General features: G+C 55.2%; 1 protein-coding gene across 35 annotated transcripts in view; it reads left to right on the top strand.

Moving 5' to 3' along the window:
- Positions 1–25963, top strand: part of RAP1GAP (RAP1 GTPase activating protein) — a 70435-nt gene that overhangs the window by 21022 nt on the left and 23450 nt on the right. For 34 of the 35 annotated variants that reach the window (XR_004670803.3, XR_004670812.3, XR_004670820.3 and 31 more), the window contains 2 exons: positions 19250–19343; positions 25600–25635. Coding sequence is in view for 20 of the 35 variants with exons in the window: in XM_057299623.2 (XP_057155606.1) it covers positions 19250–19343; positions 25600–25635 (130 nt within the window). In the remaining 15 variants the exon portion in view is untranslated. Of the gene's footprint in view, positions 1–19249; positions 19344–23252; positions 23300–25599; positions 25636–25963 lie in introns of those variants that run through there. The other variant, XR_004670819.3, reaches the window with a different exon arrangement.

Genomic DNA, 25963 nt, shown 5'->3' on the forward strand with positions numbered 1-25963 from the left:
GGGAAATGAGTTGCCCAAGGTCACACAAGCAGTTGGGATTTGAACCTTGATCTTCCAGACTCTGTGCAGAGCCCAAAACCTCGCCTACTCTGTCCCAGGGCCACCAGGCCACAGGGAGGGTCTGAACGAAGGATGCGCTTGAGGGAAGACTCAGAGACGGGCCACCCAGAAGGCCCACCCCAGGGAGCCCTAAGCCAAGAGTTAGAGACGAGGGCCCAGGACTGATTGTAACTGGCCAGCTGTGTGACTTTGGGCGAGTCCCATCCCCTCTCTGGGCTTCAGTTGACCCGTCTATCAAGTAAAGATCGGCCATTCCCCAGGACACGCCCCATTACCCAAAATGCCTTGCCCGTGCTCGCCTAGCTGGAGCCGCTGTCCAAGGTGCTAACCCTAGGCCCTCCCTTCCCAGCTGCCAAAGGCCATCGCTTAACTCCAGCCCATGCGTCAGTGGTGGCCATTTTGACCATTAATCATGATCTCCTGGCATTCAAGGGCTGTCTCCACCTCCTTTTCTAGTTTGGGGCTTGCTTCTCCCGTGCTCTGTGTTTCTGATCAACGGGAACATGGCCCAGTCAGCATCACCTCCCCTTGATGTCCCTCCACTTCCATTTCCACAGGCCCTCGCCACACCTCCAGCCCACCTTTGTCACCATTTGTTGGGTGTTTTCTTTCTTGATCCCCACACCCCCATTCCCTCTTTAGAATGCCTCCTCTGCTGCTACAGAGCATGCATTCGTGAATGTTCCTGGGGTAGGGGAAAGAGCATGGCAGGTGTGGACTTGAGTCTGACAGGTGTGGACTTGAATCTGCCTCTGCCACATTCTAGTTGTGTGACTTTGGCAAGTCATTTTCTCTCTCTGGGCTGCACTTGCTGCTCAACAGGTGCTTGTTGAATAGGGCATTTCCGGGAGTTGACTTCAGGTGAGCTGCATGTGTTCACATAACCCTGCAGTGCAAAGCAGGCTCTGAACTCCTTGAAAGGAGAGGTGCTTGGTCGCTTTTTGTTTTTTTGGAGACAGGGTCTCACTCTGTCGCCCAGGCTGTAGTGTAGTTGTGCAATCTCGGCTCACTGCAACCTCCACCTCCTGGGTTCAAGTGAATCTCTTGCCTCAGCCTCCTGAGTAGTTGGGACCGCAGGTGCATGCCATCACTCCTGGGTAATTATTTTTGTATTTTTAGTAGAGACAAGGTCTCACCATGTTGGCCAGTCAGGTCTCGAACTCCTGAGCTCAAGTGATCCTCCCATCTCGGCCTCCCATTGAGTCACATTTGAGCTCAACTTAGCCCCCACTTTCTCCCATAAAGGCCAGGCTGTACTTTTCTCATGTCTCTGTCCTCCACATGGTCTTGTGCAACTACCATGCCCATAAATGCTTAATGCTTGTGGAATTGAATTGAGTGTGTTCAGGGAGGGGAATAAGTAAAACCTTGTCAGTAGGCTGGGAAGGCTTCCTAGAGGAGGTGATTTTCCCCCACCCCTTTACAAAACAGGATTAAGAGGTTAGGACTTGGATTAAAGGAGCAGTGAGTCCTGGTAGAGGCCAGATGTGATCATGGCTGAGTTCCCCTACACATCCCTAACCCCTCTCAGCAGGTTGTCTGCAGTGGAGGACCTCAGAGTAGGTGTGCAGATGCAAGAGGAAGGAGGCCCAGTGTGAGGGTTGGGAGCCAGTGGGACAGTGGGTGACTGATTATGCAGCCCTAAGGGACCCAGATATCCTAGAATGGGGGCTGGACATTTAAAGTGTATTCAAATGGATGGTGGGAGGTAGAGCGGTGTCAGGGTAGAGGAATGGTCAAGTGGACTTGTGCAAGGTAGGAGGGTTCTGAAAATACCTCTGGGAAGAGGAGAGTCAACTTTGGCCTTAAAACTAGGAGCCTGGGAGGTGGAGGCAGAACCCAGAAAGGATTAAGAGCTGACAGCATGCCAGGCATTTTACTCTGAAGGTCTCATTAAATCATGGCATCAGTCCTGCAATTTGGCCTGTTGTTGCCAGTTTAGAGGCCAAAACCAGGACTGAGAGTGGTGGAGGCTCTGGCTCAAAGTCACAGCTGGTGAAGGCTGGATTTGAATCCAGCTCTTCTGCTGAGGAAGGGACCTAGGTCAGAGACAGTGAAGCTGCAGAAATGGGGAAGGTCTTGGTTATGAGTTAAGGGAGGAGCGGGGAGTGATGTAGCCCTGAATGCCACCCAAACGGGAGTCACTGCTCAGTCCATGTGTCCTGCTGGGAAGGCCCATCTGGGTGCTGAGATGTTTCCTCTTGACAGAATTGGTACCAGTCTCTCCCATATATGGAGCACTTCCTGTATCCCAGGCCCTGGGCCCAGCACTTCCCCTGAATCATTTCATTCCATCCTGACACCAGCCTTACAGATGACTGTTTGTCCCTTACTACTGTCCATCCCCATTTTACAGATGAGGGAACTGACGCTCAGAGAGGGTAAGTGGTGGCCCAGGGGCATGCAGTCAGTGAGGGGTGAACCAAGACTGACAGTAATGCCACTCTGAGCCCATGCCTTTAGCCCTCGATCTCCTGGATGCTGCTTGTGCTGAGTGGTGGGCTGGGGTGGGTGGCCCTGTCCTCAGGTGGCTCCTTATGGCAGTCACTGAGCCAGAGGCCCTGGGGCCTGTGTGCTGCTGCAGGAAGCACAAGGCTGGCCTCATTAGTGGCTCTGAAATGCCAAGCAGGCACAGCCCGCTGGGCCTCCTCATCTATTATGCATCTGGTGGGCAGGCCCCCGACGGGCAGCTGGCAGTGTATGGGATGGGGGAGCTAGCAGCTGCTTCCTGAGCCCATGGCCGCCACTATACCTCTGGGCAGGGATCTCCCAAGGCAAATGCCAAGGCCTCCTGCCTCATCCCCTTGGCCAAGCCAGGGTGAGGGGGTTCTACTGGGGACAGGGGCATGGATGCTAGTCCCCAGCTCATTAGCCTGGCTATCCTAGCAGCCACTTCTCTTTATTTTATTTTATTTTATTTTTATTTTTATTTTTATTTTTATTTTTTGAGACAGGGTCTCACTCTGTCACCCGTGCTGGAGTGCAGTGGGGCAATCTCAGCTCACTACAGCCTCGACCTCCTGGGCTCAAGCGATCCTCCTCCCTCAGCCTCCCAAAGTGCTAGGATTACAAGCGTGAGCCACCATGCCCAGCCCCTGGCAGCCACTTCTAAGAGAGGCTGAGACTTCGATTGAGCTGGGGGTCATTTGGGACCAGAGTGGGCAGAGGTGGGCTGAAATAGAATCTTAGATGCCCAAGTTCCTGGCTGTACAGAGCCTCAGAGCGATAGAGCTGTGGTCATTTGTTCATTATTTATTCATCCAGCCACAGTAACCACTGAACACGTACTGTAGGCCAGGCATGGTTTTAGTTACTGCAGATTCAGCAGAAAATGAGACAGGCCTAGCCGCTATACTCAGAGAGCTTGGTTTGGGCAGTACTTCACCTCACTGAGCCTGGATTTCCTCAACTGTAAAATTGGGAATGGCGGAGGCAGACTATAAGTAAATAGACAAGGAAACAACCTCTGATGGGTACACTGAATTTCTTTCTTTCTTTCTTTTCTTTTTTTTTTTTTTTTTTTTTTTTGAGACAGGGTCTCACTCTGTTACCCAGGCTGGGGTGCAGTGGCGCTATCTTGGTTCACTGCAACCTCCACCTCCCTGGTTCAAGCAATTCTCTGCCTCAGCCTCCTGAGTAGCTGGGATTACAGGCGCCCGCCACCATGCCCGGCTAATTTTTTTGTGTATTTTTAGTAGAGATGGGGTTTCACCATCTTGGCCAGGCTGGTTTCGAGCTCCTGACCTTGTGATCCTCCTGCCTTGGCCTCCCAAAGTGCTGGGATTATAGACGTGAGCCACCGCGCCTGGCCAGGTCCACTGAATTTCAAAGCAAGGCTACATGCTAACAAGAGCTGGTCCTTGCCGAGAGCTGAGCGCGTGCCAGGCTGTGTTTCAGAGCACTTTGCCCATGTTCATGGGTTTGATCTTCACAACAGCCCTGTGAGGCAAGACCGTTATGAACCCTGGTTTAGGGCTGGGGAGGCTGAGGCAAAGAGAGGTTAAGTAACCTGTTCAAGGTCCCTTGGCAAAGCTGAGATTGGAGCTTAAGTAGCCAGGCTCCAGTTTGCCTGTCACCCTGTGCTGTATGGCTGGAAAATGAAGGAGTCCTGGAAAGCCTTTCTGAAGAGGGGGTGTTTGAACCAAAACCTGAAGGATGAGAGGAGCTGGCCATGGGGGAGCTGGCAGGGTGTCCAGACAGAGGGAGCAGTAGGTGCAAAGGCTCTGAGGCAGGGATGAGCCTAGTGCCAGAGAGATGCCCTGCTTCCAGGAAGGATCTTCTATAGCTTCAGGAGACAAGAGAAAAATCCCCTCTACATGCGTTGTGGCTCTGGGACTGCCACTGTTTGGCTGTGTGATCTTGAGAAGTGGGTCCCCATCTCACTTGTGCACAACTCTGCTATCCCACGTCTATCCTCAGCATCATGAAGAGAGGACTCTTGCCGCCCTGAGGTCCCTGGTCTGGTTGGCCCTGTGTGCCCCTATCTCCTGGTGATGCTCAAACTCTGGTCTATTTGTCTGAGATGCATGGGAATATTTGAGTTCTGTTAGGCAGACCTGAGTTCAAATACCCAGTTCAACTTCCACTTACTTGCTGTGTGGCCTTACCCCAACTACTCTGCCTCTCTGAACCTCAGATTGTCCATAACAATGGAAACAGTATTGCTTCGAATGAAATGAGTGCAGAGTGTATGCGCAGGGGGATGTTCTCCCTTCTAACTAAGCATTTGCATTTTGAGAGGAAAGACTCATTCATCCAAAGAGAGATTCTCTAGTGATAGAATTTTAGGCACTGTCGTGGCCACAGGGGGTGAGTAGATGGCTAAGGAGGGGATTTTCTTTTTTTCTTTTTTCTTTTTTTTTTTTTTTTTTTTTTTTGAGACGGAGTCTTGCTGTCTCGCCCAGGCTGGAGTGCAGTGGCACGATCTTGGCTCACTGCAACCTCCACCTGCCAGGTTCAAGCATTCTCCTGCCTCAGCCTCCTGAGTAGCTGGGATTACAGGTGCGTGCCACCATGCCCAGCTAATTTTTGTATTTTTAGTAGAGATGGGGTTTCACCATGTTGGTCAGGCTGGTCTCGAACTCCTGACCTCATGATCCGCCCGTCTCGGCCTCCCAAGGTGCCAGGATTACAGGCGTGAGCCACCACACCCAGCCTTGGAGGGGATTTTCTGATAGCCCAGATCCTGGAAAGGCCTTCTGAGTTCAGGATCTTCCCCAAAATTCATTCATTCAGCAAACTAATTCAACAAGCATTTAGTGTGGGGACACCCTCCTAGGGCCAAACCCTGTGCTGGGCGTTGGGGACATGGTGGTGGAGAAAATAGATGAGGCCACTTCTTCTGGGTTCAGAGTCTAGAGAGGGTCATAAGGAAAGAGGTGGTTTGATGGGAATGACATGTGCTGACTAGGGAGATGTGAGGGTTGCTGAGATCTCAGAGAAGGGACTCCTGCCCACATCTGGGAATCAAGGAGGGCTTCCTGGAGGAGGTGACTCAAAAGTCGAAGTGGGCCAAGTGGCAGTGTGTGTGTGTGTGTGTGTGTGTGTGTGTGTGTGTGTGTGTGTGTGTGTGTAGTGGGGAAGGGAGGTGCACTGTACGAGAATGTTCCAGGGACAGGAGGTGGCAGGTCAGCAATGTGGAGGAGAAAAGTGTGTGGTGGCACATGCTGGATTCAAGACTGAGTTGGGCCTGACAGGTAAAGGGAAGAGAGACAGCCACCAGATCATGTCCCTGCAGGCCCTGCTGGGACTTCTGTGGGCTACGCTGGAAGGCTCTGAACCCCCCAGCCACCATGGGAAGAGGCCTGCTAGGGTGCCAGTCGCCCATCCTCCTCCCTGCTCCAAGGAGCTGCTGTGTGAGACTGAGTCAGTCCGCAGCTCAGGGAGGCCCTGACTGTGCTCTTAGTGCAGGGCTGTGGAAGCCCTGGAGCCAGAGTCTGGGCTGGGACCGCAGATGCTGTCTTGGCCACCAGCTGGCTGGGTGACTTCTCTGGATCTCAGTTTCCTCACCTGTAACATGAGGGCAATAAAAGTACTACCTGGAAGATTGGTGGGGGGATTAAATGAGATAATGGGTGCCAAGGCCTGAAACCAGGGCCTGGCACAGAGCACGTATTCCGTCGATGCCAGCTATTGCGGTTACTGCCATCATCACGGTCATGGTTACCTGCTGCGCCTGCAGTGGGTGCGGAATTGCGCTTGGTGTGTAGACTCTGTCCTCTGGAAGCTTGCTGCCTGCCAGGGGGTGACCTGCCTGCCTACACGTGACTGTACACCCCAGCCATGGGCACTGGCCTTAGGCACTGGCCCTGAGAACACTGGCTTTGGAGTCTGATGGGCCTGGTGCCAGGTCCTGGCCAGTGACCTTGAGGAGTCCGTCACCTTGCTGAGCCTTGGCTCATTCCTTTGTGCAGTGGGGGTGTTCATGGCCCCTGCCTCACGGTGAGTGAGAGGCAGTGAGGAGGTGCTTTTAAAGGGCCGGCCGGTGTAACAACGCAGCTGTTTCTGACCCCATGCTGCAGGAGGGAAGAAACACGTGCCTCGGACCCAAGTGACCTAGAGAAACATCACCCTCCCTCTCGGAGGCTCATTTTCATACCTATGAAATGGGAAGGTTGGCTGTGATACACTCTGATGTGCTGGGGTTCTAGTGGAGTTAGCTTGTCCCTAAGTTTGACCTGGTCCAGCTGTTTGCTGTGTGACATTGGGCTAGACTTAACCTCTCTGAACCTCAGTTTCCATGCCTGCAAACGGGCAATGTTCACCTCCTGGGATCTTTCAGGGCTTCCATTAGCCACTCGTTAATTCAACAAATACTTACGGAGTTCCTACCACATGTCAGGTACTAGTCTAAGAACTGGGGATGCAGCAGTGAACCTGACAGACACGGTCCCTGCTTCATGCACGTTATCCTCCAGTGCAGGAGACAGACAGCTAAGGTAGCTTCAGATGGGTAATGTGTAGTACGGATGGGGTGGGTGCAAGGCCTGGCTTTGCCAAGGGTATCAGGGAGGGGCCTCTCTGAGGCCTGAATGGGAAGGAGCTGGCTGTGGGAAGAGTAGTCCAGGCAGAGGGCAGAGAAAGTGTAAAGGATTGGGGGCAGGAATAGGACTCCTTCCCCCGCCCCAAAGCTGGAACATTCCAGATCATCTCCTGGCAACAGGTGGAGGTGGCTGAGAAGGCAGAGAGGCTGGAAGCCCACTTCTTTCAGATCAGGAACTGCTCCCCAGTCAGGTGTGGTGGCTCATGCCTGTAATCCTAGCACTCTGGGGAGGCCGAGGTGGGTGGATCACCAGAGGTCAGGAGTTTGAGACCAGCCTGGCCAACATGGTGAAAACCTATCTTTACTAAAAATACAAAAAAAAAATTAGCTGGGCGTAGTGGTGCATGCCTGTGATCCCAGCTACTCAGGAGACTGAGGCAGGAGAATCGCTTGAACCCAGGAGGTGGAGATTACCATGAGCCGAGATCACACCACCGCACTCCAGCCTGGCCAACAGAGCAAGACTCCATCCCACACACACACAAAAAATAACTGCTGCCCACAAGACAGGCCCGGTGGGGTGGTGGGGAGTGTGGGCAGCCATGGAAGACCAGGCTTGGCTTGAGTCTCAAGTGAGCTGGGCTGTGCAGGCAGGAGGCTGGTCTCCAACCTGTAGGAGCAGGCAGGGGTGGAGCTCACTGCAGGACAGAGTCAGGCCTCCAGCCTGGAGCCCACCTGACTGGACCTACCTGGCACAAAGACCCTGGACCTATTTTAGTCGGGGGTAAGGGAACTGGTGCTTGTTCTCCCCTCACCCCAGCCAGCCTGGGCACTGGCCCCAGGTTGCCTTGGCCTTTCCCAGCCCAGCTGCCTGCAGGCCGAGGAAAGGTTCTTTGAGATGACCCATTACATGTACACACACACATATTTCCCTACTCACACTCATAGACTTGACCCTTGTAGAGACAGCTTCATCATGAACATAGAGGCACAGACATACACATTCATTCATGCAGCAGATCAGACCCAAACAGACCCAGGCATGACCTGAAGAAACCCCATTTCTAGCAGGAGAGACTGATAGTGGCTTAATGGTCACACCATGAAATGTGCAAACGCAACAGGTAAATCCATGAAGGCCCAAGACAGGCTTCTGGGAAAGCTGGCCAGGTTGGGAGCAGCTTCTCCTGGTCTGGGGAGGGGGCTCTGGAAGACTGAATACAGACATAGCACCTGAAATGTGATCCAGGCGGACGGGAAGGGGGTAACAGGCAGGGGGCACAGCGTGTGCAGTGGCCTGGAGGTGGGAAGGAGCACCTCGGGTTTGAGGAGCGGAAAGGAGTCTAGAGAAGGAGGAAAGAAGCCCTGGATGAGGCCAGAGACAGTGGGCGGGTGGGAGGGGGGCCGGGGATGGGGAGCAGACACGCAGGGCCTCGTGGGCCACGTGAGGCGGGCGTCTGGATCCTGCTTGCGGCGGGAAGCCATTGGGGCCTTCTAGGCAGGTGGGTGGTGTGATCAGATCCAAACATGCGACACAAGCGCTTTCCCTCCCACACCCATTCACGCTCCTGCCGGGGCCTCCCATCTCCATTCTCACCCACAGAGTCACACACACCCTCTCGCACCACCAGGCAGAGCTGCGGAACACCCGGTGCCGACTCCCAGGAAAAGTGTCAGACGCTGCCCCGCCCACCGGCTGAGTCTGTGCGGCAGGGCCCTGTGGTCCAGCCAGGGTGGATCCTTGCTCACTCCACATCCGCACAGATGTGCCTGTGCCCCCCGCCTGCCCCCACAGGAGTGAGGTCATAACTCTTCTCTACACGTGCAAGGTGGCTTCTAGCTTAGGACGTACTTTCACGTGCATTCTCTCATTTAATGCTCTCAGCAGCCCTGCAGGGAGAAATTCTCAACACCATTTTATAGCCGAGGAAACAGAGGCTGAGAGAGGTGAAGGGACTCTCCCTAGGCCACACAGCTAGAGCTTGGCACAGGCAGGATTTGAACTCAGTTCCGTTTGACTTCCAGGTCTTGTTCTCTGGCCCATCCAGACTCAGACACACTCAGGTGTGATTGTCACCTTTCCAGGCTGTCACTGAGAAGGTGACAAGTGACCTTCAATGCCAAATCCATCCACAAACAGGTTGATCAACACAGAAAGTTATTTAGAGCTCCAGGGAAGGGCCTGGGCTAGCACGTGCCCACCTGCCTGGTGACCCTGAGGCTTCTGGGGGTAGTGCCAGGGGTGGGGCTGGGCACCTGCCAGCCTGGGGCAGCTCAGGGCATGGAGCCCGCGCTAGGAGCAGAGCCTACATTTGCATTTACAAATGAGGTAGACAGCCCTGTCCCCACACATGCTAACCCGGCTGGCCTGGCTTGCAGGACGTGACAGCTGAAGTCCCAGGGCACATCCCTGGGCCCAGCTGCCTGGGCCGCTTCTGTGCTGCCTCTGCTCTTCCCTGACCCTCGGAGCAGGTTGTCTAATGCCTAATGTAGGGGAAAGAGTGTGGGCTTGGGAGCCAGCCAGAATGGGGGTGCAACCCAGCTCTGTGACGCCTGGCTCAGGGACATTGGTCATGGTGTTTAGTCTCTTTTCGTGTCAGCTTCTCCCCCTTGGAATAAAGGGTGAGTCATACCTCCCTGTCAAGGTGATGGAAAAGGGTAAAGCAGTCAGGTGCTCAGGGAGCTGAGTCATAGTGAGTGCTCAGCTCTCTAAAATCTTTAATTTTTTTCTGATTACACAAATACTAAGTGTTCATTATAAACATCCAAACCGTGCAGAAAAGTATTTGCCACAGAAAGCAGAAGTTCCTAGTGGTCCTGCTTCTCAGAGATAAGCCATGTAAACTTTCTTTTTGTTTTTGTTTTTGTTTAAAGAGAGAGAGGATGGACAGACAGACACAGCCCAACTGGGCTTCATCCCACTCAAAATTCTGAGGGCTTTTGGGCCTCAGGGTCCCGTATGCAGCAAGCCCCTTTTCTCTCTCTTTTTTTTTTTTTTTTTTTGAGACAGAGTCTTGCTCTGTCGCCCAGGCTGGAGTGCAGTGGTGCAATCTTGGTTCACTGCAACCTCTGCCTCCTGGGTTCAAGCGATTCTCCTGCCTCAGCCTCTTGAGTAGCTGGGATTACAAGCATGCGCTACCATGTCCGGCTAATTTTATATTTTTAATAGAGATGGGGTTTCACCATGTTGGTCAGGCTGGTCTGAAACTCCTGACCTCAAGTGATCCACCTGACTTGGCCTCCCAAAGTGCTGAGATTATAGGTGTGAGCCACCACGCCCGGCCTTTTTTTCCTTTTCTTTTTTTTCTTTAATAGGATCTTGCTCTGTTACTCAGGCTGAAGTACAGTGGTGCAATGTTGGCCCACTGAAGCCTCAACCTCTCAGGCTCAATCAGTCTTCCCACCTCAGCCTCCTGAGTAGCTGGGACTACAGGCATGCACCACCATACCCGGCTAATTTTTGTGGTTTTTTTTTTTTTTTTGGTAGAGATGGGGTTTTGCTATGTTGCCCAGGATGGTCTTGAACTCCTGGCTCCAAGAGATCCGCCTGCCTTGGCCTCCCAAAGTGCTAGGATTACAGGCGTGAACCACCACTCCCGGCCAGCCATGTAAACTTTGACATGTAATTTTAAATTTTTACAAATGAGATTTTTGTTGTGTGCAGCCCGCTTTATTCACTTAACAATATGCCTCAAACCCCCTTTTGCATCAAGACTAGAGACCTTCTTTGTCATTGCTGTATAGTATTCCATGGTTTGATATATTTAACTAATCTCCTTGTAATGGACATTGAAGTGGCGTCCAGATGTTTGCGGTTGCAAACCCTGCTTCATGACTTTTTTGTTCATATATCTTTATGCATTTGTGTTATATTTCTGGAGAATAAATGCCTAGAAATGGGGTTGCTGGACCAAAGAATATGCACATTTTAACATCCATTGCCTCTGCCCTCAGTTACAGGGATCCTAGAGTCATCAAGAGGCAAAGAATTCCAGATGTGGGGCTGGATGCAGTGGCTCACTCCTGTAATCCCAGCACTTTGGGAGGCTGAGGCAGGTGGATCACTTGGATCCAGGAGTTCAGACCAGCCTGGGCAACATGGTGAAACCCTGTCTCTACAAAAAAAAAAAGTTAGCCGGATGTGGTGGCATGCACCTGTGGTCCCAGCTACTTGGGAGGCTGAGGTGGGAGGCTTGCTGGAGCCCAGGAGGCAGAAGTTGGAATGAGCTGAGATCTCACCACTGCACTCCACCCTGGGCGACAAAGTGAGACCCTGCCCCCCACCACCACCAAAAAAAAAAAAAAAAGAAAAAAAAGAATTTCAAATGTGGGAGGCACCTTGAGGTCCTCTAGTCAAACCCCCCACCGCTCCTCCCGTTCCCACACCTTCAGATCTCCCTGGCTGCACCTCTGAGAAGCTCACTCTGCCTTTGCTTGATGCAGAGCTCGGTACCTTACATGGCAGGTTGCTCAGGTTGCTTTCCCTTCCTCCCTCCCTCCCTCCCTCCCTCCCTCCCTCCCTTCCTTCCTTCCCTCCTTCCTTCCTTCTTTCCTTCCTTCCTTTTCCCTCCTCCTCCTCCTCCTCCTTCTTCTTCTTCCTTTCTCTCTCTTTCTTTCTTTCTATTTGAGATGGAATTTTGCTCTTGTTGCCCAGGCTGGAGTGCAATGGCATGATCTCGGCTCACTGCAACCTCCATCTCCCGGGTTCAAGTGATTCTCCTGCCTCAGCCTCCCGGGTAGCTGGGATTACAGGCGTGCGCCACCACACCCAGCTAATTTTTGTATTTTTAGTAGGGATGGGGTTTCTCCACGTTGGTCAGGCTGGTCTCAAACTCCCGACCTCAGGTGATCCGCCTGCCTCAGCCTCCCAGAGTGCTGGGATTATAGGCATGAGCCACCGTGCCCTGCCTAGGTTGCTTTACTCTTGGGCAGCTGTGTTTGTCCCATCGTTTCTACCTTCTCACAACTTCCACCTAGGAGTCTTGTCTCAGTCCTCAGGCACCTACAGAGGAAGGAAGAAAGGAAGGAAGAGAAGGGAAGGCCAAGAAATGCTCATGGTGAATGTTAAGCACTTTACACCAATGAACTCATTTAACCCTCAGAGGTCAGCACTGCTATCCCCATTTTATAGATGAGGAAGCTGAGGTTCATAATGGTTAAGTAACTTGTCCAAGGTCACACAGCTGTTATGTGGCAGAGTTAGGATTCGCACTCAAGGATCTGGCTCCAGAGCCCACACTGATGCTACACTGCCTCTCCAGGCAGGAGCCTGTAATTTATTGAGCACCTACTGTGTCCTCAGCTCTAGGCTAGTCAGGTTGTCCATATAATACCTAATTTATTCCACACAACAACCCTGCAAAGTTGGTGTTACTCTCCCATTTTGTAGCTGAGGAAACTGAGGCTCAGAGAAGAGAAGCGACTTAGAGGAGTCTAAGGTCCTCTCCACTGGGAAAGCCCTCCTCCAGGGTTCTGCTTCCAACCAATCCTTGGTGGACTCAGTTTCCAGTTTCTCATCCTCCCATTCGTCCTCTGTAGGATGAGAGAGCTGGCCTGAGACCCAATTTTTAGTAGAGAAACTGAGGCTTGGAGAGGTTATGGTGACTTAATCCTGCACACACTGTGATCTGGGGACAGAGCTAGGGCTTCCCCATGTCACCTTTGGTTAGGAGATGGTGACCTTGTCTATCCCCGTGGGGGTTTCGCCTTGGCCTGGGCGGTCACCCCGCCTGGGGAGTTGTGAGGGGCAGGGACGTCTGCTCACCAGACTGGCCTGGAGCCTATGAGGCAGCAACCCCAGCCCCAGCTAGGGCTGGTGCAGAGCGGGAGGAAAGGATTCAGCAAGGCCTCAGTGCTGGGGGACTCACTGTCTAGGCAGTGAAGCCAGAGGCTCTTCAGGAACAGTCCAGGCAGGTATCTCTGGGGCTCTGCTTTGGGACTGGGGAGGCCTGGTTCACCCCACTCTGATCCCAGCACCCAGCACCATTGTCCACTCCAGAGCAGACCTCAGGACATGTGTTCTGAATGAATGACTGAGCAGAGGAATGAAGGGCAGATGGGGGAGTGGGTAGATGACCGAGTGGGTGAGTGAGCGAAGGAATGCCTGGAGCTCAGAGAAGGGAGACCCCCTGGGCTGCGGAGGCTGGGGAGGGACAATGAGGTCAATGTAGGGAGTGAGGAGAGACAGAAAGCATAGGTGGCTGTAATACCATGTATAGGCTGACGGGTGCTGGGAAGGTCACCCTGGCCCAGACTTGCCCATCAGTGGGAGCTGTGTCCTGCGTGGACGTGGGCAAGGGGCAGAGCAGCTGGGGCTGAGCTTCGGGGTGGAAGCTTGGAAGTCACGATCTCCATCCAGGCTCCAGTTTTCTTCCAGGCAGAATGGAGATTAGCATTACTGCTCTGTGTTCCTCAGGAGGCTGTTGAGAGGGTTGATGGCAAAGGCAGTTTGTAAACTGGAAAGTGCCAGGCTGGGGAAGCAGATGATGTTGTTGCCCGGCAGGAAGTGGCCCTGCGGCCGGGTCATCTCAGAGTCACTCCTCCTCCTTACCCCAGTGCAGGGGAGGAGTCAGTCCACACTGAAGTCCACGGTGGGGTGGGAAGGGTCAGGTTTTGGCCACAGTGGGGCTCAGGCCACCTGAGCAAGGGAGACAGATGCTGGATAGACAGCAGGTAAATGGGTGGCCTGGTTCCCAGATGCTGTGCCCTGGGCAGGGACCGGTCCCGTGACCACCTCTCTAGGCTGCCAACCTGTTATTTGTTCAGGAGGCCTCTGCCTGGCCCAGCTCCGGGATCCGGGTGTCTCGGCATGCAGCCAGCATGGGGCGAGGGTGGCAGCCCCATGTGCCACCTTCCTGCCCATCCCTCTGCCCAGCTTGGGGCCTGAGTCTCCCACCCACACCCCCAGGGGGACCCTGCCAGCTCTGTCACTTGGTAGCTGTTGAGGCCCTTGGCCCATCATAAACCTCACTAAGCCTCTGCCTCCTTATCTCTGAAATGGGTGAAGATAGCATCCTGAGGTCAGGGTTGTTGTCATAAGGATTGAATGACATCACAGTGCCCTCATGGCAAACAGTCACCCTACCGCTCCTCTACCCCATCGCCACGCTCCCTCTAGAGTCCTAGGAGAGGTCAACGGTGCCCAGGGAAAGGGGACACAGGAGCCTCCCGTGCCTCTGCCTGTCTGCTTAGGCTCCCAGTGGGCTGGAGAAGAGGGGGCCAGCCTCTCCAGACCTAGCTTTGGAAACCTGCTCAACTGGCTGCCCCGGCCACCTTCCCTGGCACTTTGGCAGGGACAGGGGCAAGCCAAGGGGAGGGCAGTGCCGGCTGGTTGAGCTCAGAAAACAATGGGCTTCTGTGGCCCCCCCCCCCCGGGAGGGGGAAGTTCTGGGGCAGCCACTTGGTTCTGGTTTCAGGAGATTCGAGTCCCCTCAGACCCGATGCCCAGGGCTAGGAGACCCGGCTCTGGCAGCCCCCCAGCCCTCATCCAAAGGAGCCTCTCTCAGGGTTGCCCTCCACAGCCCTCTTCTCACTGGGAGGTCTGTGCCCTTGTCCTCATCCTCCACCCCACATGGGTGGTAGAACTTGGTAGAACCAGGTTGATCTCCTGGAAACCAGGAAGACCCCAGGGAACTGGACCCAGGCCTTCCCCTCCTGACTTCTGATGACCAGTGCTGGACTGGCCGGAACCCCTCAGGCCCCTGTTCCAGGCTGCTGCCCCCAACAAATTCTTCTCTGCCCTGTGTTCATTGGCTCCCTGAACCCCTCCCCCGCCCTTCCAGACCACTCCCTCTTTCCGTGTCCGGTCTCCCAGCCTGTGTGCAGTGGGTGGCTGTCCTCAGGGTGGGCTCCTCCTGCTCTTGCTCCAGGCACTGTCACCTGTCCAGATCCCCATTCCCCTGCTCCCGGTCCCAGCCTTCTTGCCTTGATGGTCCTGTACCACCTGCCCTGGCCACCAGAGTTTCACCTGGTTAAGTTGAATTTCAAAGCATCAATGGTTCACTAGGCAGAAAAGCAGGAGAAGGCACCCCCAGCAGAGGGGGGGTGCCTGTGAACAGTGTGGCTGGTTAGGAAAGCTGCCTGCAGCCTGGGGAGGTTAGGACAGAGCCAGGACAGGCGGCTGGGGCAGGACAGGAAAGGGGAGGTATGAGGTTGAGGCTGGAGAGAGTCAGCAGGGGCTGGACCCACTGGGAGACCACCATCCAGGGCAGCTATCTCCGGGGGGCCAAAGGGCCAAGCCCACCACCCAGGACAGCCCCACCACACTTCTGGTGCCCTGAAAGGGTTGGGCTCTCCAGGAGAGTGGCCAGTAATAATAATTACAAGCACTTTATAGCAACTCTATGAGGTGGGTACATTATCTCTCATTTTGCAGATGAGAGAAAAAGACAGGACCCTCTCACCACCCCTCCAGCTGGTTAACAGTTGAGAGTCACCCCAGGAAGGCATCTGGCCACCTGTGCTTGGTCTTCCCCTCTGCCCAACCATTCCTGAGTCTGACCCTGATGTTTTGTTGGTCTGTTTCCATTGTATAGATGGGGTCTTGCTCTGTTGCCAGGGCTGGAATGCAGTGGTACCATCATGGCTCACTGTAGCCTGGAACTTCTGGCTCAAGTGATCCTCCCACCTCAGCCTCCTGAGTGCCTGAGACTATAGGTGTGAGCCACTGCAGTGGGCTGGTTTTTTAATTTTTTTGTAAAGATGAGGGCTCACTTTGCTGCCCAGGCTGGTCTCGAACCCCTGGCTTCAAGTGTTCCTCCCACCTCAGCCTACCAACGTGCTGGGATTACAGGCATGAACCACTGAGCCTGGGCTGACCCTGCTGTTTTGCAGAGTATGGAACTCCCTTGAGATCTGCCCACCCTGGACTGGTGGAAGGCCTGTGTTATCCCTGATCTGCTGCTCAAGGCCTTACTGGCTGACTTTGAGGTCGTGTTTTCACCTCTCCAAGCCTCAGTTTGCCCTGCTGGGAATTGGGGATCCTAGTGACTGCCTTATCTCCACTCCAGTTCTGGTGAGAGTCCCAGGAGTGAGCAGATAAAGAAGGCTTTTGAAAAGTACAAAGAGCTGCACTCACGATGGTGCGATTATTATTGTTACCTCGATGCAGAGATAAGGGAAGGGGAGGAGGTGCAGTGACAGTTGCCAAGAAACCGGGGAGCTGTCAGCAGCGGCTTCCGGCCGGGCCCATCCCACTTAGGAGCTGGGCCCTTCCCCCACACCCTTGCTTCACCCTTTCCCTGGAAAAGATGGGTGCTCTCCCCGAGAGGGAGAGTAGCCGCCACACAGACACAGGGGCTGAAGGTGACCCCGGAATGTGCCTGGCCCAGACTCCAGGTTGGCTTCAGCTTTCCATGTGACCTTGGGCGGGTCACCTCCTCTCTGGCTGCTCCCATTTCATGTGTCAGAGGAGGCAGCGTGCAGGTGTCCAGGCCAGACAGAGCAGAGCCGGAGCTGGGCCTAGGGAAGGCGCTTGGCGGTGGCTGCAGGAGCCAGGGCCGTGATGGGAGGTCACTGGGGCAGGAGGCCAGGTGATGGGACTGAGGGCCTGGGCTGAGGGCAGTGGGATGCACGCTGTGGAAGGGACACTGGACTGGAGTCACACCTCAGCCCTGCCCTTTCCCGTTGTGCGACCTGGGGCTTGTCACTGAACCTCTCTGAGCCTCAGTTTTCTCATCTGGAAAAAAGGTTTATATCTCATCTGGATTTCTTTTTTGTTTTTTGTTTTTGTTTTTGTTTTTTGAGACAGAGTTTTGCTCTTGTTGCCCAGGCTGGAGTGCAATGGCACAATCTCGGCTCACTGCAACCTCCGCCTCCTGGGTTCAAGCGATTCTCCTGCCTCAGCCTCCCAAGTAGCTGGGGTTATAGGTGCCCACCACTGCTCCCAGCTAATTTTTGTATTTTTAAATTTGAGACGGAGTCTTGCTCTGTCGCCAGGCTGGAGTGCAGTGGCACAATCTCAGCTCACTGCAACTTCCACCTCCTGGGTTCAAGCGATTCTCCTGCCTCAGCCTCCCGAGTAGCTGGGACTATAGGCGTGCACCACCATGCCCAGTTAATTTTTGTATTTTTAGTAGAGACGGGGTTTCACCATGTTGGCCAGGATGTTCTCGGGATCTCTTGACCTCATGATCTGCCCACCTCGGCCTCCCAAAGTGCTGGGATTACAGGCGTGAGCCACCACGCCCAGCCTGTATTTTTTTTTTTTTTTTTTTTTAGTAGAGATGGGGTTTCACCATATTGGCCATGGTTGGCCAGGCTGGTCTTGAACTGCTGACCTCAGGTGATCTGCCCGCCTTGGCCTCCCAAAGTGCTGGGATTACAGGTGTGAGCCATCACGCCCAGCCTGCCGGTAACTATTTCTATGGACCTCTCTTTAGTCCCCACCCTCCCACTCCAGACTCTCCCCATGTCAGTGTACCCTGCAATATGCAGGAACCTGTGCGTAGGGACGTTCCTTTGCTCACAACCCTTCAGTGACTCCCAACCTTCATTCATTCATTCAGTCATTCAACAAATAGTGAAACTTGGGGAGCCAGAGTTTACCATGAACAAATGATATGAAAGTTTTCATTGAGTGAATTCCCATGAGCTGCCCAGGCTCTGCGATGAATGTTTTTGGAAACTGAGGCTGAGAGAGGCTGTGTCACTAACCCAAGCTCACCTAGCCAGTCAGTGTCTGAGACTATCTCCCCCACACTGATGCCACAGGCTTGAAATGCCACTGCCACCATATCTGTCCTTTTGGGTCAAGCATTGCCCAGCGCAGACCCTTCTTGTAAGATGCCATCACTCCTGGGAGGTGGAGAGGCCTCCAGTGCATAAGTGGGGCTGTGGATGGTTCCTCTGGGCCATTTCTCCTGCTGGAGTAGCTGGGCTGAGTGGAATTAGAAGGGAGGCTCAGACTGGGCGCAGTGGCTCACACCTGTAATCTCAGCACTTTGGGAGGCCGAGGTGGGCAGATCACCTGAGGTCGGGAGTTCGAGACCAGCCTGACCAACATGGAGAAACCCCGTCTCTACTAAAAATACAAAATTAGCCAGGCATGGTGGCGCATGCCTGCAATCCTAGCTATTCAGGAGGCTGAGGCAGGAGAATCGCTCGAACTCGGGAGACAGAGGTTGCAGTGAGCCGAGATCAAGCCATTTGCACGCCAGCCTGGGGAATAAGAGCGAAACTCTGTCACAAAAAAAAAAAAAAGAAGAAGAAGGGAGGCTCACAGCTTTCTCAGTCTTCTTCCTGGGCCAGACTTTTTCGGGTCCTTCCCCTCTTGGGGTGTGGCAGCCCCGGCTCTGCCTGACTCAAGCCTGCTGTAGGCCACCAGCGATCATCTGAGTCACCCTCGAGGGACCAGCCTCTCTTGATGGGACCTGAGCAGAGGTGCAGCCACGTCAGGGTGGCCCTAGGCAGCAGCGGAAGCCAGGCCTGCTTGCCCAGCCCCAGGATCCCGGGAACCACTGGGCATTTCCTCTCCCTGCCCCAGAGGTGGCCTCAGCAGGCTTTTTAGGGTGATAGGAGCTGACTTCACCCTCGCCAGACCTGCTTTCTTTCCTCAGGGAAGGGTGTGGTGTGGGCAGAGAGTCCGGGCTTAGAGTCAGGCAGGTCTCATGCAGATGCTAGCTTTGCTGCCGGCCAGCCGTGTGACCTCTGTGCACAGCTGGGTCCTGTCCGTAAAGTGGGAATACCAGTGTGGTGAGGAGGCCATGCCCTCGGGCCTGGAACGAGGGCTCAGCACAGGGCCTGGCATGTAGTAGGCCCAATGAGTGTCAGTTATGGTCACTGTCATTCGTAATAGTGGTAGCCCTGGTAGCCTCTCAATGCCAAGGCAGCTACTCCCAGAGGCTCAGGGAGGGGTCCACTGTAGAGGCGGGGGCACCCTGCTTAGTCCAGAAAGCTCACCCTCCACAGCAACCCTCAGTGCCCCTGCCTCAGTCTACTCATCTTCAGAGTAGGTCACTGCTTGGCTGGAGGCCTAATGGAGAGCTTGGGGAGAGACCCTGTCCACGTCTCTGATCTCCGGGGAAGGAGAGCCTGTGTGGCAGCCCTGCTAATGAAGCCCCTCCTCTCCCTCCTCTTGGGGAACCCATGACCCTCTCCTCCATGAAGTCTATCCTCCCTCACATCCCCCAGCTCTGAGAGTGACTCTCCCAGAGTTCCCAAATTTCCTGGCTTGGGGCTCTCCCTGACCTCAGACTCTTTCTCTTCCAGGAGGAGTGATGGGCAGAACCAGCACTTCCCTCAGGCACTAGACCTGTCACGAGTGAACTTAGTTCCCTCCTATACTCCTTCACTCTACCCTAAGGTAAGTGTCCCCCTCCATACCTACAGCCCCTGGTCTGCCCCCTACCTCCGACACATGCCCAGGGCTGGGAAAGGCCCAAGAATGGCTTTTGGGCAAAGGTAAAATATTCAGGCAGATGCTGATGGGGTTTAGCTCCTAAGGGGTTGCCACTCCTGAGCCCGGGGTGAGGCTGGTGCTGTCACAAACGTTGAATCTAGGTCTGTAGACTGTGGCAGGGAGGGGCTTAGGGCGAATCTAAGCAAAACAGCTGGGAATAAACCAGCCCCCCAGCTATCTTCATCATCTCCACAATCAACGTCACCATCAGTCTCCTTATCTGTAAACCAGGTGCAATGAGAGGACCCACTTCACAGGGTCATTGTGAAGATTGCTGCAAAGTACAGACAGGGCGGCCCAGGCACAGCATCCGGCACAGAGCAAGAGCCCTGTCAACGAGCCTCTATCATTATCGTTAAAATCAAACGTTTGCCCAGTACCTGCTTCATGCCAAGCCTTGTGCTGGGTGCCAAGGGACCAGAAACCAATCTGATACAGATCCTGCTCTCAAGGAGCCACAGTCCAGTAAAGCAATAGATAACTGAACAATGTATGCAGGACATCAAATAGCAGAAATAACCTCTAATATTTATTGAGACTTACTGTGTACTAAGAGAGTACTTAATGCTTTATTTGCAGTATTTCATCTCATCCTTGGACTATGTGATAGCTACTATAATCAGTCCCATTTTGCAGATGAGAAAATTGAGGCTCAGAGAGGTTCAGTCACTTGCCCAAAGTCACTCAGGTTGGATGTGGTGGGGCCACGACCAGATGCAAGCTGTCTGACCAGAGGGCCTGGTGTTAGGGCCTCTCTGATGCAGGGGTGATAAGCTCTCACTTTTGCAGCACTTTTTGCAGTTTCTAAAGCACACCCACAGACATCATGCCATCTGGTCCTTTTAGTAAACCTTGGGTAGTAGGCATTATCTAGTTGAGGATGCAGGAGATCAGAGAAGTAAAGTAGTCTTCCCAAGGTCACACAGCCAGAAAATAGCAGAGGCAAAATCCACCAGGCTCCTCCCTGAGAGCTCTGGCCTGGAATAAAGGCCACGTACCTTGCCTAGGCTGGGAGGGCAGATGGCCAAGGAATGGTGTCCATATGTGGGGCCACCACCTTCATGGGGGTCCCACATGGGGCTGCTGGGAGCAGCAGCAGGAGATTCCTGAGACTGACTCCTGTTTTCTCTGTCTGGGCAACAGCCCAAGACTGGGGCATGTGGATCCGGGGCTTGGCAGGAAGGGAGAGACTCAATGGCAGCCCTCACTTGACAGCTGGGTTCATGAATGAAGCTCCCAGTCCCTCTTCCCCTGAGCATCTCAGGAGGAGCCCTGGGTTCTCACCAAGGGCTGTATGCCCTCGGACCACAGCTTCCCCTCCCTGGGCCTCAGTCTTCCCATCAGGAGATGAGAGAGAGAGCAGCCCATAGCCCTGGGCCCTGCGTGCTAGACAGCCTGGGGTTGACCTTCTCGGATTATTGAAAAGCTGCCTCCCCTCGGGCTTCCTGGCTTCCACCCAGTCTGGCTAGAAGCCTCCGTTTGTGCCAACACAGCTCAGACAGCGGGCTCTGAACCTTCCCTTCCCGACAGCCCACCCCCACCTCAGAATCAAGAGTCTGTGGACCATCCTCCTTTGACAGGAGAGGAAACCAGGGGCTAGAGAGACTGAATGATTCATCTGGGGTCTCCAGCAAGCCAGTGCTGGGCTGAGGGAACACAGGCCTGTGACATATTCTCCATTCCCCTCCCCTGGTGCCCCTAGCTCTGTGCACATTTATAACATGGATGGCATCCATCTGAAGGGCAGGTGACCTTCCTCTGCCAGTGGGCAAATCCCTGCCCGTCTCTGGGCCTCAGTTTCCTCATCTGTAAAACAGAGGTGACAGTTTCTTCTCTACCTGCCTTGCCAGCTTGCAATTGGGTGAAAGTACTTTGGAAAGTAGAAATTAGGAAGCTGAGCTCTTATCAGCGTCATTACATTCCCAGGGCTGGACAGGGCACCCAGAAGGGACATTCTCCTCCCTTCAGGCCCCACATTTGTACAGGCATCGAGCTACCCAGGACCCTCCTTCCCTCCTCCCTACAGGGGTTTCTCCACTCGGGGATTCAGAAACCTGCACACACGTACATACACAGCCTACCCACACCTACATATGGGGACAGAGTCACAGACACAAAACACACAGCCACAGCCACCGGTCTGTAAATATATTCAGAGACTTGCACATGCATGAGATACACATGTACAAACACAAATTCCCATACCAAGGCATTCCCATACACACAGAAAGACAGTATGCCCACATATATACAGCCACATCCGGTCGTGGAGTCTCACACGCACGCACACATGGCTGCACGCATATGTGCACACACCTTCCATGCCACCTGGCACACAGCCATCTCCAGTGCTGTGAGCAGGTCTCGCCTCCCCCGGGGGCAGTGTGGGAATGGATGTTTCTCTGGCTGGATTTCGATGGGTGCCCGGAAGCGTTCAGGCCTGGAAGTGGCTGCATAAATCAATATTTGCTGTTGTTAATTATTAAAACCAAAGCTACACCGTATCTGGAACACACATCTCCAGAGTTCCTGCTGGCTCTCCAGGCCCAAACCTGATTCAAGGCCAGGTCTAGGGGGAAAGGGAGGGCACAGTGCTTTCCTTCCAGGAGCCCTTAGTTCTGGGGCTGGAGGGTGGTGGGCAGCCACTGGCAGCTCTTTCAGGAAGCTGAACAGAGGTATGGCTCTGAGCTGGTGGGCAGCCCTGCCCCCGCAACATCCAAAGCAGCTGTGTCTGCTTGGCCACAGTTCAGGAAGCATTTGCTGTGTTCCCAACATCTGTCTGGAGGAAGTGGTAGCAAGGCCCTGTCCCTGTCCCTGCTGTACAGTGGCTATACCAGGCCAGGGACACACTGCAGAGCCAGCTGGAAGGGCCTACAGAGTCCTTATATTTTAAAGATGGGGAAACTGAGGTCCAGAGAGGAGGCAGGGACTCACTCAAGGCCACTCAGCAAGTTGTAGCTAGAATCCACATGTCCCCAAATCTACCTGGGTCCTTTCCTCCATACCACGGGCCTGGCAGCCCCTCCCTAGGTGCTGTGGCCATCTCCCCCAGGATCTGGGGCAGCTAGGGCGGGGGAAGGGACGGAGCAGGCCAGCCACTGTGAGGCATGGGAAGCAGGATGGAGGAGAGGAGGAGGAAAAGGGACAGACCCCAAAGAGTAGCACCAGGCCTTTCTCTGGATTCCACTTTGACTTCTTCCTGACTGTGTGGTCTCGGGCAAGCTATTTCACCTCTTGGAACCGGCTTCTCATCTGTATAATGGAGATGACATTTGTACCTCCTGGGCTGTGACGAGATTACGACACATGCGAAGGGCCCAGCATTAAGTAGGTGCTCAAGAAAAGCCCTCTGTCTGCAAGGTAACCCAACCCTGTCCTTGATGCCGAGGCGGGGTACCCAGAGCCTGGGAAGATGGAGAAAGTGAGGTGGGGGCGCGCTGGGGAGAACCGAGTGGGGGGCCCCCTCGGGGAGCCCGACGCACCGAAAGCTTCTAGCGCTCGGGCCGGAACGCGCAGGCGCGGTGTCCCGGGGCCGCGGGCCGGGCCGCCCGGGGGGCGTGGCTTCAGCGCCCCCGCCCCGCCCCGCGCCGTGCCGCCCGTACCTGGCGCCCCGCCCCCTCCGGGCCCCGCCGTGGGGCGAACCCATCGCAGGCAGCGCCGCCGCCGGGAGCCGGGAGCGCGGAGCTCAGCGCTGCGGGGCCCGGACCCGGGCGCGCGCGGGCCAGGAGCCGGCTGGGCCAGCTGAAGTGCCGCCTGGGCGGGGGCCGGGCCGGGCCGCGCTCGGGATGGCACAGCCGCGGCCCGCGGTGCCACCCGGCCGTCCGCGGAGGGGCTCGCTGCCCGCGGGGGCCAGCTGGCAGGTGAGGACCCGGGCGGGGCGGCATGGCGGAGGGACCCCGGGGCTGAGTCACCTCGACTGCTGGGGAGCCCGGCCGGCTCTGCCCCAGCCAGGGCGGGCGGGCAAGGCTCCGTCATGGTGGGCGTGTGAGCTTCTGGGCTGACACCGGCCACGGGGCGCACCCCTACCCTGGGGTCCCGGACCCTGGGGCTCTTGCTGTGGCCTCCCGGGTGGCACTGTGGCTCTGGGCTGCAGCGGCAGGGTGTGTGTGGGTGCGTGCTACCGTCGGGACCACTTTACCCAGCCCCTGCCCCGTTTGGGGGGCTCTGAATGCTCCAGGGCCACTTTGTGGTGGTGCTTTCATGTGGGGCACCCCCCATCTGGACCCCATCTCTCAGAGCCCTCGCATGTGTCAGGGCGTCTGCTGCTCCCTCTGAGGCTGTAGCTGTGGGTGTTGCTTGTTGCTGTGTGTACACTCTGGGTGACAGGACCATGTGTCAGTGTTTATGTGACTGATTCCCAATGCAACAAGGTGTATTAGAGTGTTCCTGGCTACGTTTGGTCACCCTGAGTGGGGTGTCTTAATGGGGGACATTAATGCACCCATCATCAGTGTGACTCTTTGGGGTCATGCCCAGCTGAGGTTGTGTGGCTGACCTGGGCACAGAAGCCAAAGTTGCTGTCATACAGTGTGTTGTGTTGACAGGCATGTTTGTCTGCCTGGACTTCAGGTGTGTGTCTGTGGTTTCTGCAGTAACTGCCTGCGGAATTGTCTCTTTCAAATGCAGAGGTGTTGGGTGTGACCATAGGTGACCATGGGTCAAGGTGTCCTATGGACTCCTGTGGTGGGTTTTACAAGGTGGGCCTTGCCTCTATGGGCAGGCCTCACAGTGTGCACATTTATATGGGCTTATATCTTGTGACCCTTCCCAGGGCTCTGTGTGTGTGTGCAGGTGAGGGCTGTGTGAGGTTCAGACCGTGGCCCTCATCCTTGGGGATTAGCTACCCCGGCAGTTGCTGGATACCTTTTGAGTCTCATTTACTGTTGTTATGTGACCCTGCCGGGGCAGGCAGGGCTTGTAGCCAGATGCAGGGCTGCATCTGGGTCTCCCTGGACACACCTGCCCGCCTCTGTGGCTGCGTGTTGTCATGCCTCTTGTTCTCACACGAGAGTGGTTTGTGGTGTTACCATAGCTTTGTGTGCAGTTACTGGTGTGCAGACCTGCACAGGTGTGGGTTTGCATTTGTGTGTGTATCTCTCCTGGTACTTGGACCTGCATGTGTTTGAGTGGGTGTGCTCCTGTGTAACTCAGAATGCCAATGTGTATATTTGTGTGTTAGTATATAGCTCTAAGAATCACTGTGCGCAGTCCCCATCATATGTGTTTGTGTGTGTTGTTTTCTTGGTACACGAAACATATACGTGGTGCAGTGGGACTTTAAATATTGGTGTGCAGGCTTCTGTGTGTGTGAGCAGGAGGGGAGGGAGAAAGATGGAGAGAGAGAGAGAGAGAGAGAGTGTGCGTGCTTCCTGGTGTACAACTCCATAGCACATGTGTCAGCAGGAGCCGCCTGAGCTGAGCCTTGGAGGGGCAGGGGGAGGGTCACCATCCTGGAGGCTCTGGGGGCTTCCCAGGCCCAGCCCCCAGCCGGGCCAGCCGGCAGGGATGCCGCCTTCCAGGAAGGCTCGCAGGGAGTTGGCGCTGGAGAGGCCAGGGCTGCCAAGCGCAGCTGGCAGACACCGGATTAACTCTGCGTGTGCCCTGGCTCACCCGGGAGAGGGTAGCTCGAGCGTGCGAGGGTTCAGGTGGCTCATGCACAGGTGCTGGGCCGCTGGGCATCCCAGTGTCCTCTCCCCTGAAGCACCCCCAGCTCACTCCCCTTGGAGAGGGGTGGGCTGTCTGAGCAGTGGGCTGTGGCCTGAGCCTGGTTGACTGAGCCTTGCCCCCTTCCGGGAGAGGTGGGGAGAAGCATAGACCCCTCCTGGGGATCCAGGACGGGCTCATCTCTGCAGCTGGGACTTGGGGACGATCTGTCCCTCCCCAAGGGTAGCAGCCCGTCAGGGAGCAGGACTGAGTGGGTGGGTGGCTCTGGCCCTGGGCCCTAGGCTCTGGGTTCACCTCACTTGGCAGTCGGCCAGACCCTGTGGGTCTCCCACACAGAACCCCCTCCCACGATGCTCCCGTCACTCCCGCTTGCTACTCAGACAGGTGCCTTGGTCACTGATCAGAGCTGGTGGGACCCGGAGGGCCGGGGCGGGTGGAGACTCCTCTGGGGCTTGGCAGGATCAGCTGACCTCGCTCTCCCATGCCTCTGTTGCAGAACACAGATCTATTTGAGATGATTGAGAAGATGCAGGTGAGGATGGCTCTGTGGCCTGTTCTGGGGAGCCACAGAGCTGGCTGGGCTGGGGCTGGGGGGCCCTTGCTGCATCTCCAGCCCTTCACCTCTCTGAGGACAGGCCACGCCAGTAGAAGATGGTGGCTATTGGTTGTCCAGGGTCCTCTGTCTGGAGGTCAGGGTAGAGGATGCCCAACCCCCTCTCTGATGCCGGAGTCCATCTAGGCTCCCAGCTCCCATCCCTGTGTGGAACTGCAACAGGGCTGGGGTCAGTTCATCAACCCACCCCACAGACACACACTGCCTCTCACCCAGTGAGAGACACCGCAGGCTTTGTGGTGGGGGG

This window comes from Pan paniscus, chromosome 1, assembly GCF_029289425.2.
Source record: "Pan paniscus chromosome 1, NHGRI_mPanPan1-v2.0_pri, whole genome shotgun sequence".
NCBI lineage: Eukaryota > Metazoa > Chordata > Mammalia > Primates > Hominidae > Pan > Pan paniscus.